The following is a 19,508-nucleotide window of genomic DNA, read 5'->3' as shown; positions in this document are numbered from 1 at the left end:
ACTAATGCTTGTCTGAATTCACTCTCCTCTACTTAAAGACAGATGGATTCACATTCTAGCTGTATCTGAAGAAGTGAGCTGTGGCTCACGAAAGCTCATACCCTACCAGAAAATATTTTTGTTAGTCTTTAAGGTGCTACTGGACTCTTGCCCTTTTCTACTACTGCAGACAGACTAACACGGCTACCCACAGTGACTTATTTACCTAGTCCCTTTAGCTGGAGATGCAGGGGATTGAACCAGGGACCTTCTGCATGCCAAGCAGATGCTCTACCTCTGAACCACAGCCCCTCCAAGTTGGATATGATCATGTACTGAGTCAGTGGAGATTGTATTATTTGTGCAGACCACTCCCCCATGAATGCTTAGATGTAAGTCTGACTTGGTTCAGTGCTTTTTACTCCCAGGTAAGTGCGTAAGATTACAATCAACTCAAAGTCAACCCTTTCTCCTTTAGTATAGACCACACTGATTCACCGAAATCCAAACTGGCCTGTTTGTATGACGTGACCTGCAATATTTTGGTGGAATTTGTGTATGGTATACACACTGTCACAATTATCTGGTATTAGTGCCTTTGATAAGCTGTGTGCAAATATTCACACATATAAATACAATTTGTGTTTGTTGGTGTCGGCTCATTTCAGCCTACTCAGGCAAACCTCTTTGGTCGGGTTGCAAGAAAAGCCCAATTTGCAATTCTCAGAATCAGCCCATGATCTTTATACTCTGCCTGGTGCTAATTATTTATAACTTTTAGAGTGCAATGTTTAGAAATGACTTACCCAAGGTCTTTCAAAATCTTTTGTGAAAGCTATACCACTTGGCCAAGAACCCCAAATTTCTGTAAAGAGCGAATGGATTTCTGTGTTTGCTTTTGTATGTAAAAACAACGAAGATAAAAACTCTGCTCCCGGGAATGCTGATGCCACACACTGTCACCTTGCATGGATCAACATTTTCAAAACATTCTGGCAAGCCATAAGCATTAAAAACTCCTTAAAAGGAAAGTGAACATTCCCAGGATGCTGAATTCATCATTAGCAAATTCCATGATTACATTCTGCTTGTGCAGAATTTGTGAATACGCACAGAGTTAGATTTAAGTTGTTAGATTTAAGTTGTTAAATTGGTAATACAACAGCAGATGCGTTGAGTCTCAATTTTGCTTGCACTGAATTTGGATCCTTTACTGTTTTTTTGTGCTACTGCTGCTGCCATCTACTGTATTAACAATGGGATTGCATATGTTTAACATGAAGGGGTTACGCTGGAGGATTTGTTAAATGACAAGAAGAAAAGCAGATTTAACTGTTTTCGGGGTGCTGCCAACAAACATGGTAAAAAGTGTTCTGTTTGCTGTGGGAAGTTTCACTCTAGCCCATGTGTTTGGAGTGCTGTTGTTTTTAAAAAATGATACAAATTTGGGACTAAGTATATTTTCCCAAGTGCATGGAGGTACAAATCTTGCATGGAAGTGGTGTGCTGATTAAATGCATGTTTCAAGCAGATTGTTACTGCAGTACTGTAGCAACCTGACATTTTATTTATATCACATTTAAATTTCTACAGATTAATTTTCAATCTAGCTTTGGTGCATTACCGAAACAGACAAACGATATGAGTGTATCGCTTCAAGTTCGAATGTGATGAAAAATCATTAAGTTTTATAAAAGCTCTTACAATAGAATAAGTTCAAAACAATTTAGTGCAATCTGTGTTGTTATTTTGATTTTCTGCCATAATACTATATTTAGTTAAGTAATTCAAATGTTACTTTCAGATAATTATTTCCATTGAATACTTGAAAGTACAATTTTATTTAACATCTGAAAGAACAGTGATTTTTTTTAAAAAAAATTACAGATGTGTCCATTTTGCACATTTAACTGGTACGCATGACAATAGTGGCAATTAGAAAAGCTTATTAAATGTTCTGTTCAGCACAATTATTGGGCGCCCGCCTTCCCCCATAAAGCAGAACTAGCAAAGGGTTTTGTGGCAGCTAACAAGATTAATATAAGTATTTTATAACATGAAAATAATGATGCCAGGTGGAAATTTATACTTGGGTAAAGTAGCATATTCCCTGACCTGGATGGTCCATGATAGCCCGATCTGATCAGATCTCAGAAGCTAAGCAGGGTCAGCCCTGGTTAGTAATTGGATGGGAGACCACCACGGAATATCAAAATCACTACACAGAGCCAGGCAATGGAAAACCACCTCTGAATGTCTCTTGCCTTGAAAACCCTATGGTGTCGCCATAAGTCAACTGCAACTTGATGGCACTTTCCACCACCAAGTTAGCATATATCTCATTTCTTGATTTTCATTACTTTTTATTTACAAAGGTTTGACAGGATAAAATTATTTCTTATCTTCCAGATGCTTAACAGTGCTTTCTGGAGTCTCATAGTGGGTAGGGAAAACAGCATCTACTCTACCAATTGGTGGTGACTAGATCCTGGCTCTGAATCCCCAAGGATTCTCAGCTGCTTCTCTACATGCTTAAAGTGTGCTGAGTGATGCGAGTGTTACCACTCCAAATACAATGATATCTGAGACACTTTGCCAGCTGGGATGGGAAGGTGCAATGGGGTACTGGGTCATAATATACTCCCATTGGCTTGCACTATCATCATAGTTCCTCAGATTGCGCAATGCTGTAATCTCTCAAACTACTCTTCAACCCAAATGTAACTCTGTGATGAATGGCGACTAGCTATATTCTTCCACTATTGTCCACTAGCCAGCTCTGTACTTGCCATGACATTTATCACAGCTGCAGTGCAAAGTAGGTTGACTAAACTCAAGTTTCTTATTCAGCCCTACGAGAAATGACTGGCTAAGATTCCTTGGGGAGTGAGGTGTCATATCAAATGGAGCAAGCTAAGATGACCTCTTACTGGCCTAAACCTATGTTGTGTCCTTCTCTTTGGAGTGGCTGTGCCAAAGGCACTGGAGGATTATAATTACACCTCATTATGCAAGGGATCAAAGGCTGAAAAACAGGCAGTCACTCCTTCTTCTGGCACTTTGAACTGTCAGGCAGCAAAGATTTTAGTTTTGAGAAAAAACGTTAGGTGATGTTCTGTTTTACACCATTATGAAACACGGTACAAGTACATATTTTCCTCAGTTTTTCAGGGGTTTAGGATTTATATTATATATAAAGTCATCTTTTTCCTTATTACACAAGACACCTTGAGAATCAGGGTCAATGGATGCTTCAGTTTGTGCTTACATTACCATAAACATTATGTTTAAAAAGAGAAAAGATAAGTCAAGTGGCTACCCATAGTAACCGCTTCTCTGTTGTGAAATAGGAATATCCATTATGTTATCCATTCTAGAGTAACACAGACTTAAAATGTTTTTCATGAGGAGGCCTACCAGGAGGGAGGGAGATAAATCAATAAATAGGTTTCAGGACATAAATGCCAGCAATCAACTGAAATTTATTTGGTTGTATTATATATAATTACAATAAAATGCAAATCTACAATGTATGTGTGCGTGTTAGGCGCCATCAAGTTACTTTCAATTTATGGCGACCCTATGAATTAATGACCTCCAAAGCACCCTATCATTAACAGCCTTGCTCAGGTCTTGCAAACAGAGCCATGGCTTCCTTGATTGAGTCAATCCATCTCATGTTGGGTCTTCCTCTCTTCCTATTGCCTTCAGCTTTTCCTAGTATTATTCTTTTCCAGTGAGTCTTGTCTTCTCATAATGTGACCAAAATACAATAGCCTCAGTTTAGTCATTTAGCCTCTAGGGAGAGTTCAGGCTTGATCCTACAATGTATACAGTGTATAATACTGATTGTCTACTGCTTGTTAGACTCCTTGAACATTTGTACAGCACTCACATTGACCAGAACACTGTCAGGCAGGGACAGATATACTTAACATTCAAGTAGATTATTGCCTGTGCTAGGGTTGCCAGGTCTGTCATGGCAAGTGACAAGAGCTTCATGGGGGTGGGGCTAGGGCCGCAATGAGTGTCTCCGGTGCAATTATGTCACTTCCGTGTTGATGTGAAAGCGCCAGATCGCACCGGGGACACTCTAACACTCCCCTCCAAAAAACCCCATGATTTCCAAAGAGTTTTGGGGGGAGGATGCTAGAGTTTCCCTGGTGCGATCCGGAGCTCCTGTGTCGATGCGAAAGTGACATAATTGCACCAGGGACACTAATCACCGCCACCGCCCCCTCAGTCTGCTGGGCCTGCTTCCACCTGCTGACCAGTTGAGGGTTGGCAGGCAGCCTGGTGAATTGGCGGGCAATTGTCCGCCATCACAGGGAAGTTGGAAACCCTAGCCTGTGTATTTCCCTCTCCCCTACAAAAAATAGGTAAGACTTACTTTAAAAAGCAAAATAAAAACTAAAGCTCAAGATTCAGAGAAGAGGCCTGAAATATTCCTGAGCAGTCTGTTAACCATGGGTCCTGCAGTAATGTATCCATTCTGCAATAAAGGAAGCAAAGGCGGCGGTGGCGGGGGTGGGGGGTTGTGTCCTTATTAGACAAATGAATGGTTGAAATGCTTGAAGCAAAAGAAGGCACATCTAATAGTTATGTTTATGACAGAAACTGTTTTTTGCAGCATTGTGCAATGTTGACTGAACAAATGTATGCTGTACTGGAATATATTTTTTGCTTTTCAACGTTTTACATCTTCTCTTGCAACCTTTTTCTTGTAGTGGTATACAGGGCCCAAGCATTTCGACAGGGAGGAGGGAAAAGTATACTTTACCAAGGCGTGGCCCAGGCTATGACCCTATTATGAAGACAAAAAAAAAATGAATAAAACTTGTAGATCATGCCAGAGGGTATTTATGAAAAAACCATTTTCCTGTATCTATAACACATTTCTACATGGGGTTTCTAGATCTTGTGATATCTGCTGGAGAAAAGCAGTGTTAGAGCAGAGCCAGCTGTTTTCTGAATGTCGAGTTACAGACCCAAGACTAGAACAGAAGTGTGTGGTTGCACTTACAGTTTGAAAGACAGAGAGATTTATGAAACTAATATTCAGTGATAAATACCTCTGTGGATTTTTGCACACTGCTAATGATCGTGGCAGAAGCTGAAAGACATTTTAGCTAGCTGGATGTCATCAAAAACTGGAGGCATTCTAACATAGAGCGAGAATGGGTAAAGCACGTAGCTACATTGCCTAGTGAGTGTAGGCTTGCAAGTGAAATAAATGTTAGGGAAATAATTTGTGAATTTGCAACAAGAAAGGTTTGAAAAATAAAACTGGGAAAAACACTTGCAGCTGTGTTAAGAGTCAAACAAACAAAAAACCCTGAAACATTGCAAGGTCCTATCCTAGGGCCAACCATTGCAGAATAGTCACCCTGCTTTGTAGGACTTTTCTTTAGATGGGATGTTACGTTAAACAAAGGTAACAAGAAAGCACGCATGGCTGAAAGTTCCAGTGTGGGCCATGCTGTAATTTGAAAATGTAATTTCAGAACTAATATACAAACTTTTCTTTCATGACTCATGCGACAGAATGTATGACATCGTGGGGTCAGGGTATGTGTGTTACCTGTTCTGCTTTGGGCCTTGCCCCAGAAATGATGCTTGCACTTGCTCCATCCTGCTTCTAGTAACATGCTTTTTTAGAATGGAGGGGAGAGTAGCCTTAGAATCCAATTGCCAAAGCGGCCATTTTCTCCAGGTGAAGTGATCTCTATCAGCTGGAAATCAGTTGCAATAGCAGGAGATCTCCAGCTAGTGTCTGGAGGTTGGCAACCCTAGATAGAAGTTGTGTGCAACACATGACTAAGAACTTCAGATTTATTGCAGTATATGGTGATTGTTTGGAAAGCCTTGAAATTAATTAGACTAGATTATAATGAGGGTGATGCAAAAGGCATCACATAATTCTTGAATTGGCCCTGTTTGGGCTAGCTCATATTTTGGCTCTGAACCTAGGGTTGCCAGCTCCGGGATGCAAAATACTTGGAGATTTTGTGGGTGGAGCCTGAGGAGGGTGGGGTTTGGAGAGGGGAGGGACTTCAATGCCATAGAGTCCAATTGCCAAAGCAGCTATTTTCTTCAGGGGAACTGATCTCTGCCGCCTGAAGATCAGTTATAATAGCGGGATATAATCTCCAGCCACCACCTAGATGTTGGCAACCCTGTTTGAACCCCTGCGCTTGTTTCCAAAACTGATTTTGGAATTTGGAGTCATTGTGCTGTCTGCCATGCCTAGGGTTGCCAACCTACAGGTACTAGCTGGAGATCTGCTATTACAACTGATCTCCAGCCGATAGAGATCAGTTCACCTGGAGAAAATGGCCACTTGGCCATTCACCTCTGGCATTGAAGTCCCTCCCCTCCCCAAATTCTGCCTTCCTCAGGCTCCACCTTTAAAACCTCCCGCCGGTGGCAAAGAGGGACCTGGCAACCCTAGCCATGTCCCTGAGGTGCCTTGGCTTTCCCAGTGGTATCAATATCCTGCTCTTCCTTCTTCATTTGCATATTTACATATGAGATCACGTTACTTCTTCAGATGGCAGCAGAGACTTGATAGGTACCAAGTGGCAGCAACAGATATTGGAACATGCATGAGTGTTTGGGCCAGGCCCATTAGATGATGCTAGATAAACCCTCACTGCCAAATGGCATTGGCTAAAATCTGAATTACACCCTCATCTTTCTATTGTCTTGTACTGTGTGAGAATTACTGGTCCTTATAATACAAGGCTAGGCCTGTACATGTTGTTGCCACCAAGCAAATTTAGGCTAACTAGCTAAGTATGGTGGTTGGCCAAAGACTTGGTATGCTGGGCTTGCTACCTGCCAGGGCCCACAAAATGAGAATTTTCTTGTTTCTGGCAGATCCCAGTGTGTGGATGGAAGACGGTGTTTGTTTTGGTGGGTGCAATCCAGGTTAAACTGCAAATAATGGATTTTAAATTTAGCCGTGCTTTGCAGCTTTCACAAGTGCAATCTTGTACGCTGACATCTGATGAAATTATTGAGAGTGAGCACATTGATGATAAAAGCTGTCAGAACCGTCCCCAACAGAACTTGCTAAGGTGTTAAAAGCAGAAACATAACTGGCACTTGGTGCTGCTAATTTAAAAGTCGATTTGTTGTTTGTTTTTCCCGATTTGTATGCAGCCTGTCTTCATAGATTGGCAAGAAATTGCCTTTATGTTACAGCACTGAAACCATCCTTTCATCTTAGTTGACATTTGAAGCCACAACAATTATGTGTTAGTTTCTAATATTTTCATTCAGTACTGTACTGTTTTCCCCCTCTAGTAGAAATGTCCTTGTTCTTGTAAGTTAGTGCAGACATTCTTAGGTCATTTATGCATGGGCACTTGGACTCACATTCAGCCCCGGTCTGATGGTTGTTCCTTGGAGCTCTGCATGAGTTCTCCATCCATTAGAAATGACTTCACTGCCAGCACTCGCAATGTCCGGGTCTTCCCATTCCTCTGTTAATCTGACTTTTCCCTCTAACCTGAGCTCAGCCCAGCTGAAATCTCTGAGCAGATGGCAAAACCGAGCCACAAAAAGATTGACTTCTCTCCCAGCCAATCACAAAGCAGCATGCAAAGAGGTGGAGATTAAAATCCTTCCTGCTTCCTCGGAGCTCTTTCTGAGCAAAAGAAAGGCATTTTAAAACGGAGGTTTGGATTTCTCCGCCCCCCTTTTGTTTCAGATTGCTCTGTTTTTAGATTTTTGTTCTTGAAATGCTTTTTTATGTGCCAGTTGGGTGTTTTGGGGGAGAGTCTTCTCTCACAGTGAGCATTGCAATTAAAAAGCAGCATTTAAAGGGGCGGGGCTTAATTTAAGCTTGGAGGCTGCTGGTGCAGAGATTTCCAATAGGAAAGTGTGGGTCCAGACAGCAATGAACCTCAGGCAAAACTCCCATGCATAAATGACCTTAGAGGGGTACAATCAGTGCATGATGGGGATTGTGATGGCGGCTGCTGGCCCTTCTCCTGACCTCTGAGGTGCATGCAGGCTCTCCATCTTGATTTGTACTCTCCATTTTTGCAGGGTACTGATTGTGTACCCTGTATAGAACAATAGAAAGAAAAAAAATGGAAGGTAAAGACAAAAGCTCCAAGAAAGCATCCGGAGCTTTCCTTTCAGTTCTTCTTTAACAGCTGAAGAAGCAAGCTGTTAAATTTCAAGAGTGGATTGCCTCATGGGTTTAGTTAAGTGATAGTGGCTTGGGACCCATTTGTGGCTCTTTGATATGCTGCCTGTGGCTCTTCTGAGCACCATTCCCCAACGTGGCATCTGCCACATGTTTCAGGAGAGTGGGTAGGGCCTTCCCTGATAGGGCTTCTGTTTGAAATAGTTGGAGAAATAGGTAAGCTGCGAGCTTCCCTGAGATGTAAGTATCACGCCAGATATGGAAATCAATGTAGCTCTTTTGGTTGATGGTAATTGTGATTGTGGCCCTCCTTGAGTACTGCTGGCTTAGTCAATAGGCTTAGAATTCTGCTTAGGCTGGCACTGTCAGTGACTTACTTGATAGAAAGCTGTGCTGTCCCCTGCATATACAAAGAGCTGCTTTGGGAGAAAGACATACTTATTTTTTCCGTTTTAATTGAAAAATAAATAAAAGCCTGAGGAGGGCGGGGTTTGGGGAGGGGTGGGACTTCAATGCCATAGAGTCCAATTGCCAAAGTGGCCATTTTCTCCAGGTGAACTGATCTCTATTGGCTGGAGATCAGTTGTAATAGCAGGAGATCTCCAGCTAGTACCTGGAGGTTAAACTGCAGGAAACAACAAACCTATGCTGAAATAGTGAAACTGGAGAAAACAACAGTATGTGGGCTCAAATGGTTTTTTTCAATGAAATAAGCATTACATTAAATCCCATAAATAAAAAAGTATATACCATCCCAAAGAAACAAGATTAAAAAATACTCAATTATTTGTATATTAAAGTCATACCACAATGAGTACATTAAACATATGCCACGCAGGGCTTAAGACAACGAAAAGAAAGTGCCAATGAAGGCTACAATACTCCACTCTAGCAGGCGGATACAATGTTGAAGGAGACGGACCACACTCCACATATGCCACGCAGGGCTTAAAGCAAAAAAAAAAGTGCCAATGAAGTCTACAATACTCCGCTCAAGCAGGCGGATACAGTGTCTAAGGAGACAGACAGGAGACGGACCACGCTCTGACATGGAAATGTAGAAACTCCACTCGAAGCATTGAAGGAATCCAAAAATAGATATAAATCACAGCCATCAAAGCAGCAAGGACGCGCATTTCGGATAGTCCTTCATCAGCTTGCTGTCGTATTGTAGCTGGCTTAAAGGCAACAATTTGCAGTCGTATCAAAACCGACCTGTCTCACTATTGTTTGGGCAATCCCATTTTAATGTCTGTTAAGCCTGAAGTTAAACAGGCAGATTCTCCCAGAGTAACATTAGACGTGGTGAGTTTTGTAACCAGTGAAGTGAACTAATTTGTGTGTGTGCGTGTGTGTAGGGGGCATCAGCTTTTTAATAGCAGATTTCAGTCATTAATATTGGGCAGCTATTAGCTTGGATCCAGTAGAGAAAGGCAATTTTCACTGATATCTCGCCTCTGTCTGACTCCACCACAAGCTGATTTTGGGGAGTCCCCCTTCGTATAGGAGCAGCACTTTGGGCGGGGAATTTTGGGTTCCAGTGGGAGGAGGAGGCAAATAAGTCCATCTCTATGAATGGAAATCCTTCCATCTTCACAGATCTCTGGTGGATCCAAGCCATTCTTTTGTATAAATGTAAACCACTTAGTCAACAGAGGCCAGTTTTTAATCTTTTCAATAGCTGTGTGAGAAACACTGGCTTTCTATTAGCTACACATAAAGTTTAATAAAGTTTATAGATCAGCTATAAATCAGATTTTTTATTATATTCTATAACAGCAAGTATGCAAGCAAGTGAAACTGAATCTGTGAATACCGAAAATGTTGGAGGAGAAGGAGAAGGCCATGCATGCTGTGGAGCTCTGTGGTGAGTACCTATGGAATATCAGAAATGTTATTTCCAGGAATCAATAGAAGGGGGGAAATTCAGGTTCTTTCAACTGCGTTTGTTTGGAGATCCAATTGAGGATGGATCCATTCTCAATTCAAATTGTGACCATGACTTTCTCTGAGCAAAAATAGAGTTCTCTAAAATTTGGATGTGATAGAACGTGTAACTATTTTGTCCATCTGAATAGTACTAAATATCCTTCTGAACCTTATTTAAGTTACTAGTCCAGTAATGGTTCCCCTTGGGTGCCATGGCACCCACCAACACTTTCTCTGATGTCCACGTGTTTTTGGAAAGTGGTTGGGAACATGTGGGGCTTTTGCCAAGCAGGATTGGCCACTGGAGATCTGATTGGCTGTGCAGATTAAAATAATGCTTCAGCCTCAGCTGCCGCCCCAATGTTAGTTTTATTCTCTTTCACTCCTCTTTCCCAGTGTAGTATTTAAATTACCCATCTTCTCATCTGCCCTTGAGCTTCCTCTCTGTGTGTGGTTTCATCACCCGCAGCAGTCATTTTATTGTTACGCCCACACCCTATGTCAAAATTCCAAAGGTGCCTAAGGGGACCACCATACTAGTTGTCTATTGTTTATTACAGATCTTAAGTGGTGAACACCTAGGCATTTCACTAAGTACCGTAAATATCTTATGAAGTGTTACGTAATAATCTGGGTCTGTTTGTTGCACATACCTGGTCTTAATACGTTAGAAATGTGATTTTCACCAGTTTGCTGCTGCATCAGTATTGTTTGTTGCAGAGAGTGGAAACCAAGGTTCAAATCCCACTCAGTCTCACTCAGTTGATCAGTCTCACTGGATGGCATTGAGAAAGAGCTACCCTTCAGTCTAGTATCTCTCAAGATTGCTATAAGGCTAACATACTTCTGCAAGATCCTTGGAAAGGAACAGAATACAAATGTGTCATCATTGTTTTCTCCATGTAATTATATATTTCTATTTGATTATTATAATCTTGTTTCCAAACTGCTTTGGTATTGGCGTCTGTGAAAATTATCCTGCTACGGGGTGGGGCTAACCATTTGTTCAAAAAACAGTTGTTTCCTTTAAAAGTACATATGCATACATTACATTGATCTATCAAAAACCATTAAAAGGTTCTAATCTACCATTTATACAGATTCATCACCTAAATTCCATTGGTGGCTAAGTTAAATTGATTTGCTTTCCAGTGTAGGTTTCAAGGGAGAAGGAATTGCATAAATGGTTTCTGTATATTCTTAAAAAATGTGTTTTCCTTTTCTTTTAGTCAAGTTATCTCAAAATCCAGGTTCAGGTCAGTATTTTCCTCTCTTTTCCCATCTCTCTTTTTTCTATATAACACCATGTTGTTCCATAACACTATGTTGTTAATCTCTACATATTGTGGTTGATATGACTGGATTTAAACATTGTGCTTTTGTGAATACACAAGGCATAGATGCATCATCATCATCTGCTGCTGCCATTTGCAAACCAATTTACCACCACAAACAACTGTGGGTACGGTGTTTGTTTTTGCTTGCTTGCTTGCAGCAGAGAAAGGGGAAATGTTTTGTACAGGTCAAACGATTTAATGCAAATGTGCGAAATGGTGACCAGATAGCCCTTTTGTGCCTGGAGTGGGGTCTAGCCCATGGGAGGGGGGGCTGATGAAGGGTGGCACAGGCCATTTATTCAGGGCTGTTTCCCCACGGTCACCCCTCGCTGACTGCTTCAGGGCTTGCTTTTGATTATGCACACCATTTCTGACTGTCAGAGGTCACCTTGCGCTCCTCGCACGTTTCTGCATGTTTTGCCTGCATTTTCTGGATTCTGGCTAAAGCAGCATCCAGAAAACATGGGCAAAAGGCATGGAAATGTGTGGGGAGAGTGGTCAGAGAAGGCATGCATAATCAAAAGGAAACCCTGAAACAATTGGCGGGGTGACTGTGAGGGAAACAGCTCTGCATAAATGGCTGGGAAGAATCAGGACACAACTTTATTGATTACAGGTTCCTCAAGTCTTGGCTCAGCATAGGCTGGGAACAGTGGGTGTGGTTGACAACCCAATTGCTGTCAGCACCTCTTCAGCCTGATCCTTCCAATCTGAGCTGTGTGCCAGAACAAGCCTACAGCCCCCAGGTCTGTGTGGCCCACCCAGTCTGTGATTGACGACCTTTGGGGCAGGCTGCAAGAAGCTGCTTGAGAGCTGACTGGCTGACAGACAGTGCTGGGCCCCGTTGCCTAAAATCATCCTTGCTTCCCTTGCCTTTAACCCTGGCACAAATGGGAGCCTGCCTTTCTTGAAAATCTCCTATAAGTTGAGGGAATTTTGAAGCAGAAGAAAATAGGGTTATGGATATACACAGTTGCGTACGAGCTATAGTTTGTCACAAAGAGAAAACCAATCACCAAGCCAAAAAATAAAAATATAAAAATATTGCACAGGTGCAGCAGCGCAGGATTATGTCACAATTAGCAAGTATCAGCAGATACTGTTATACATGTAGGGATGGACTGTGTTAGAAGCTGGACGTTGGGAATATGAAGCAAATGCCATTTTGTGTCTTGATATACTGTTCAGAAACCAACAGTTATCCTATTTAGAAAGACCCTTACTGACTACTGTGATTCCATTGCTCTGATATATTTCTTTAATATCTAGGCTGGTAGATGAATAATCTCACAGCACATAAACCACAGTTCTTAATATCTGCAAGCTGAATGCTGCTGAAAAGAAAAGAAACAACAGAAGAACTTCCCTTTTAAACAGCAAAGTTTTAAATACAGATATAATGAAGTAATTAATTAACTTAATGCTGCCAAGTGGGAGGGAGAGCAGGTATCTCATTAGTGAGCCCAAAGCTCCTTCGAGGTTTGGTACTGTGTCTGAACCAAACCATTCTGTGTCACGATCACAACACAAATGTTTCTTTTGAAATGCGTAGTGGTAAGATTTTGTGGTTTACTAACGATAGTTTCCCCTTTTCTCTGGACACACCTTTACAAGCACAGTTTCAGTCATATTCCCAATATGGGATCTTGCTTTGTTTCTTAACTTTGTTAATGCAAACATGGGTTTCTGGTGCTGTTTTCTAAAGCTTTTTATCTTTTGGGAATACTTTTTAAAATGTCTGTCTTTTTATCTTCTTCTCTTTCTGTAATTTCACCCATTTTCTATCCAATATGAACTTGCACTTAAGACCCTTAAACTATCAGTTCTGCTGTAATTGAGCTCTGGATCTGCCCCAGTAGGATTTTTTCCCAGACCTAGGAAATGAAGAGAGCATTAATAGTGAATGTGGTAAACTGTGGCTTCCACCATTCTTTAAAGATAGTTTTTTCCTAAAGCTGCAAGAAGAATTCCATTTTCTTTCCTCCATATACCAGATTTCCACTGAAAGTGGTTGTCTGGACTGATGTTTGGTCTGGCCCTTATGAGTGTACGAACATCATTGTTTTCTCATTTCTTTTCTTAAAGACCCTTGATTACAATGTCTATGATTGCAGTACATCTTAGATTTCAAAGCTGCTTAAACAGTTCTTGCACAGATTTTTCTCATTCAAGCATAATGAATATTGTGCTAATCTGGCATTCTCATATAGTCTTAAGCAAGTCTTGTTGCAGAAATGCCAGATTAGCACAATATTCATTATGCTTGAATAAGAAAAATCTGTGCAAGAACTTTTTTGCACACAGACAGATGTTATTTCACAATTAAATTCTGTTCCTGTCCATACATATGATATCACATTTCTGCAACAAGACTTGCTTAAGACTATATGATGTCATATTGTGAGGGTCTCTGTCTTTGTGTCTCTGCTTTCCATCACCTGCTGTGTTATCAGTGAACTCGTAAAAGCAGTTCACACCTTCTGGTCTCAGGCGCCAGGCCTGATGGCCCATGTATCTTCCCCCCCCCCCGCTGTTCTTCCTGCCAGTACTCCCTCAGGCCGATGCGGCCTTGGAAGTGTGATAGCCGCCCAGACTTCCTGGGATCTGTCTGATGTTTTGTATTATGCCAAGCTTGTAACTTCCCATAACAATAAGTGTGAACCCCAGTGCCCCAGTGCCCTGGAGTCAATATATTCTGTAAACCCGTATAGCCCCTCACTTGCAACTTTCTACCTGTGCCTGTCTCATCTCCTGAAGGCTTCAATAAATCGATTGTTTCTGTATCAACGTCTGAGCAACTGATTTGGAGAAGCAAACTCAGAGAGGGGGATCTCTCACATTAAGTTGCAAGTCCTTGCCTCTCGGACTGCAGCTGTACCGCTTTGGACAGAATGTCAGCCGACGAGGACACCACCCCTAACCCCGATGCCCCCAAGGAACCGGACGAGCCGGAGAAGCCGGACCCTAAAGAGGAGGGAGCCAAGCCAAAGAAACCGAAGGGTCGCGCCCCCGACCAAGATCGGGACGGACGTCCCCGGGGGCTCACTTATTGGCTGGACTCTCCCAAGGGCTGGTCGCTCTCGCGGACTGCGGCGAAGGATCGCCGGTTGGCCTTCCCCAGCACGGGACTCGAAGGGGACCCGGCCCGCAAAGAGGCCCTCATGGAGGAAGAACGAAAGCAGTGGCAGGAAGACCGCCGGGCTATGCAGGAACAGATGGAGATCATGCAACGCGTAATGGGTGAGATGGCCACGACCCTAGATGCGCTGAAATTGCAACCTCCAGCCGGTGCTCCCCCAGACGGGGCGCCAGTAGTTCCGCCCGCAACCCCTGCCCCCCCGGCCCGTCGGGACCTGAAAGTCACGTATGACGGGTCGGGAGACCAGTTGACCTTTTTTATGGTCCAAGTAGACATTTTTATGCGGGAACAAGGCCGAACCTTCGTTTCTGAGGAGTCCCGGGTGCAGTACGTGGCTTCCTTACTGCAAGGGGAGGCGGCTGCCTGGATGGTGTTGCAGTATGAACTCCGCTCGCCGGTGCTGCGAACCCTGGACGAGTTCATGGTAGCACTCCGAAACCGTTTTGAGGACCCGACTCTAGGTGAGCGGGCTAAAGCCTCCCTGATGCAACTGCGCCAAGGGACTAAGTCGGTGGCGCAGTATGCAAGTGAGTTCCAGTCACTGGCTAGCCGAATTCTGGACTGGAGTGAGGCTACCTTGGTACAATGTTTCAGGGAGGGTCTCAACCCAGACCTCCAACATTGGGCCTTCATGCAAGGGAACCCCCCGGATGTGGAAGGTTGGGTTCGCCATGCTGCTGACATCGAGAATCGCAAACAACTCCTGAACTTGTCCAAGCAACGGATTGGGCGAGACCCCAGGCCCCGGGGTGACCGTGGCCGGGAACTCCGGCAAGGGGGTGGCGGGGTCCTCTCGGCCGCGGAACGCCGCAAGCGGTTCGAGGCCGGCGTCTGCCTGATCTGCGGGGGAAAGGGTCACTTTGCATCGCAATGCCCCTCTCGCTCAGGCCGTCCGACCCCTCCCCGCCAAACCCAGGCCGAGCCGACGAAACCGGCCGCCGACAGCCAGCCTCGCCGCAGAAGTGGACCACTGAGCCGGCGCTCCGGCGCACCCTCCGCTCTCCACGCACGTCCCCAGGATGGGGCATCCGACTCTACGGTCCCATCGGGGTCCCGGATTACAAATACCGTCTTTGATTCGGACGGCTCCCCGGAGGCCACTACCCCGTCCCCCTCTTCCAGCGAGGAGGAAGAGTGGGAACAGCCGGCAAAAAACGCCGTCGGTCTGCTGTAGAGGGGGCTCCGCAGCAGACCGTCCCTATCGTTGTGCAAGGAGCTCCACCGATGGTAAGCGCCCAAGAGGACAATGTATTTGTGCGTGTCCATCTGTCCCTACCCAAAGGGGGTCCCCCGTTAGAGGTCCCCGCGTTGGTCGACTCGGGGTGTGCCCGCACCATGATAAATGAGGAAACTGCCAAGAAGTTGGGTGTCCGGCGCAAGCGGCTTCCGGGACCCCTCCGTTTTTCCCAAATGGACGGGAGTGACTTTAAACGGGGCCCGGTGACCCACAGAACTGCAGCCGTGATTATGTCCGTGGGGGAACATTGGGAACGGTTGTATTTCACTATCGCCCCTATTGTAACCCCTGTGGTGTTAGGGATGAACTGGTTAAGGGGGCACAATCCCTCCATTGATTGGGTTAAACGGGTGCTTTCCTTCCCCGAAAACCCCTGTGGGTTGCATGACAAGGAACGGGTACTCAGGACTCCAGCCGCCGCACTGGTAGGGTCCCCCGCCCCAGTCTCTCCTCAATTACCCTCTGAGTACTCGCAATTTACTGATGTTTTTGATGTTAGAGAGTGCGACGAACTGCCTCCCCACAGAGAAACGGACTGTGCCATCGAGATTGTAGGGGAAGGCAAACTGTCTAAGGGAAAGGTTTACCCCATGAGCCCTAGTGAAAAGACAGTGTTGCGAGACTATCTGGATGTCAATCTGGCGAGGGGTTTCATACGCCCCTCCAAGGCTCCTTATTCAGCCCCAGCTTTCTTTGTAAAGAAAAAGACGGGAGATTTAAGACTGTGTATTGACTTTCGCAGACTGAACGCAGTCACCCAGTCTAATGCTTACCCCCTCCCTCTTATTCCTGACCTTCTAGCACAATTAAAGGAGGGCCGAATCTTCACCAAACTGGACTTGGTAGAAGCCTACCACCGCATTCGCATCAAAGAAGGAGACGAACCCAAAACGGCCTTTTCCAGTTGTTTTGGGATGTTTGAGTACCTAGTCATGCCGTTCGGACTTTCGGGGGCTCCGAGTGTCTTTATGCAATTAATTAATGAGGTTTTGCATGATTTGCTGTTTCGGGGGGTGGTGGTATTTCTCGATGACATCCTTATTTACTCTGAAACCATGGAAGACCATGTGCGCCTAGTGCGAGAGGTGCTCCAGCGGCTGCGGGAGCACAAACTGTATGCTAAGGTGTCCAAATGTGAATTCCACCAACCCTCCATTACATTTCTGGGGTATGTGATCTCCCACCAAGGGTTGGAAATGGACCCCGCCAAGGTCCAGGCAGTGCGGGACTGGGAACCCCCCACTACCCGCCGCCAACTTCAGCAGTTTTTGGGGTTTGCCAATTTTTACCGGAACTTCATTCCTAACTTTGCCCAAGTTGCGCTTCCCCTCACTGCCCTGTTGCGTACCAAGGACAAGGGGGCTAGCGCCGCGCTTCCCTCAGCCCGTTTGCAATGGTCCCCCCAGTGCCAGCTAGCTTTTGAACGTTTGAAGCTACTTTTTTCATCCGAACCCGTTTTGGCTCACCCAGATTGCACCAAGCCTTTTGTGGTGCAAGTGGATGCCTCGGATGTAGCCATGGGCGGGGCCCTATTGCAGAGGGATGAGGGGGGACGGTTGAGACCATGCGCCTACTTCTCCAAGAAGTTTTCCCAGTCTGAAATCAACTGGGCCATTTGGGAGAAGGAGGCAGCAGCGGTCAAACATGCCCTTACCATATGGCGACACTTCTTGGAAGGGGCCGAACTGCCATTCGAAGTGTGTACCGATCACAAGAATCTTGAGGCCCTCAAGGGGGCTAGAAAACTCAATGCCAAACAGGTTCGGTGGGCCCAATTTTTCGCTAAGTTCCGGTTCACTCTCAGACATGTCCCTGGCAAAGAAAATGCCCTAGCCGACGCTTTGTCACGACTTCCCCAGTATCGCAACGATTTCGATCGCCCAGTCGACTCCCTGTTCACTCCCGAGCAGCGAGGGGAAGTTCCTAGCTTAGCCGTCACCACCCGGTCCCAAGCCCGACCACCGGAGACCCCCCCTACACTCAAAGGCATCCCGGAAGCCTTCCAACAGCGACTCCGGGACGCCTCCTTGCAGGAGGAGGAGCATCATCTCCTCCCCACTGGTCTGGAACGTACCAACACTTGGTGGGTGCAAGGGGGGGAAACTGTACGTCCCCTACTCTCTTCGCAAGGAAGTATTGGGACTTGTACATGGTGCCAGGCTAGCGGGTCATTTTGGTTTCATAAAAACGCTTCACCTGGTTCGAAGACAATTCTGGTGGCCCGGTATGAGATCTGATGTAGAGTTGTATGTGCGCAGCTGCCCCACCTGCGCCACAGCCAAGAAACGGATGGGAAAACCCCCAGGGCTTCTCAAACCGCTTGAGAGCCCCTCCCGTCCCTGGGAAGTCATCGCCATGGATTTTATCACCGACCTACCTCCGAGTCGGGGAAAAACGGTTCTTTGGGTTATCACAGACCTCTTTTCCAAACAGGTTCACTTCGTTCCATGTGCAGGCCTTCCTTCAGCCCAGGGCTTAGCTAAACTGTTCATCACACACGTCCTCAGGCTACACTCGATCCCGAGGAAGGTCCTCTCCGACCGGGGGGTCCAGTTTGTTGCCAAATTCTGGCGGGCCTTCCTAAAGTTAATGGGAGTGGAAGAGCAGGGCCTTTCTTCCGCCTATCACCCCCAAACGGATGGTCAAACAGAACGAGTAAATGCGGTGGTAGAATGTTATTTGCGTTGCTATGTAAATTTCCACCAGGACGACTGGGTCGACCTGCTGCCATTTGCCGAATATGCGTATAACAATGCGCCTCATTCCTCTACCGGCTTTAGTCCCTTCCAAGTTATATACGGGACGGATTTCGGCCCTTTCGGTTCTGCCCCCGTCTCGCCAGAGCTCCAGTCTACCCCTGACCTTCAGGAGTGGATTCAGGTGGTTAAATCCACCTGGCCATGGTTGCTCAAAAATCTGGAAAGGGCAAAAAGCAAGTACAAGGAACAAGCAGACAAACACCGGTCTCCGGGATGGGAACTCAAGGTGGGGGAGCAAGTCTATCTGTCCACCAAAAACCTCCGCTCTCTTCGCCCCTGCAAAAAACTGAGCGACCGTTATGTGGGACCTTTCCCCATTACCAGAGTAATCAACGAGATTACTGTGGAACTGGACCTCCCAAAAACTCTGAAAGGAGTCCATCCAGTCTTTCATATAAGCCTCCTCAAACCCTATGTGGCAGCCCCCCAGTTCCACCCCCCTCCCGCACACGAGATTCCTACCGTAGTAGGAGGGGACACCCATTTGGAAATATCCAAGGTTTTAGACTCCAAATGGAAGAAAGGGAAACTGTTTTACTTTGTTCGCTGGAAAAACCTTGGCTCCGCTCATGACGAATGGGTGGCCGCACCCCACATGGCGGCTCCTCGCTTAGTCCGGGAATTCCACCTTGCTTATCCCGATAAGCCTCGTCCTCTCGGGGACCCCGGGGGGGGGCCTTAAGGGGGGCAGAATGTGAGGGTCTCTGTCTTTGTGTCTCTGCTTTCCATCACCTGCTGTGTTATCAGTGAACTCGTAAAAGCAGTTCACACCTTCTGGTCTCAGGCGCCAGGCCTGATGGCCCATGTATCTTCCCCCCCCCCCGCTGTTCTTCCTGCCAGTACTCCCTCAGGCCGATGCGGCCTTGGAAGTGTGATAGCCGCCCAGACTTCCTGGGATCTGTCTGATGTTTTGTATTATGCCAAGCTTGTAACTTCCCATAACAATAAGTGTGAACCCCAGTGCCCCAGT

The 19,508-nt window shown here is 45.4% G+C and overlaps 1 protein-coding gene across 4 annotated transcripts in view; it reads left to right on the top strand.

Moving 5' to 3' along the window:
- Positions 1 to 19,508, top strand: part of CACNA1D (calcium voltage-gated channel subunit alpha1 D) — a 347,998-nt gene that overhangs the window by 172,793 nt on the left and 155,697 nt on the right. For all 4 annotated transcript variants that reach the window (XM_056865912.1, XM_056865904.1, XM_056865897.1 and 1 more), the window contains exons 10-11: positions 9,917 to 10,004; positions 11,296 to 11,322. In XM_056865912.1, the coding sequence (XP_056721890.1) occupies positions 9,917 to 10,004; positions 11,296 to 11,322 (115 nt within the window). The remainder of the gene's footprint in view (positions 1 to 9,916; positions 10,005 to 11,295; positions 11,323 to 19,508) is intronic.

This window comes from Euleptes europaea, chromosome 1 (genome assembly GCF_029931775.1).
Source record: "Euleptes europaea isolate rEulEur1 chromosome 1, rEulEur1.hap1, whole genome shotgun sequence".
Taxonomy (NCBI): Eukaryota; Metazoa; Chordata; class Lepidosauria; order Squamata; family Sphaerodactylidae; genus Euleptes; species Euleptes europaea.
Note: the sequence above shows the minus strand (reverse complement) of the source record. Positions and strands in the feature narration are given on the sequence as shown.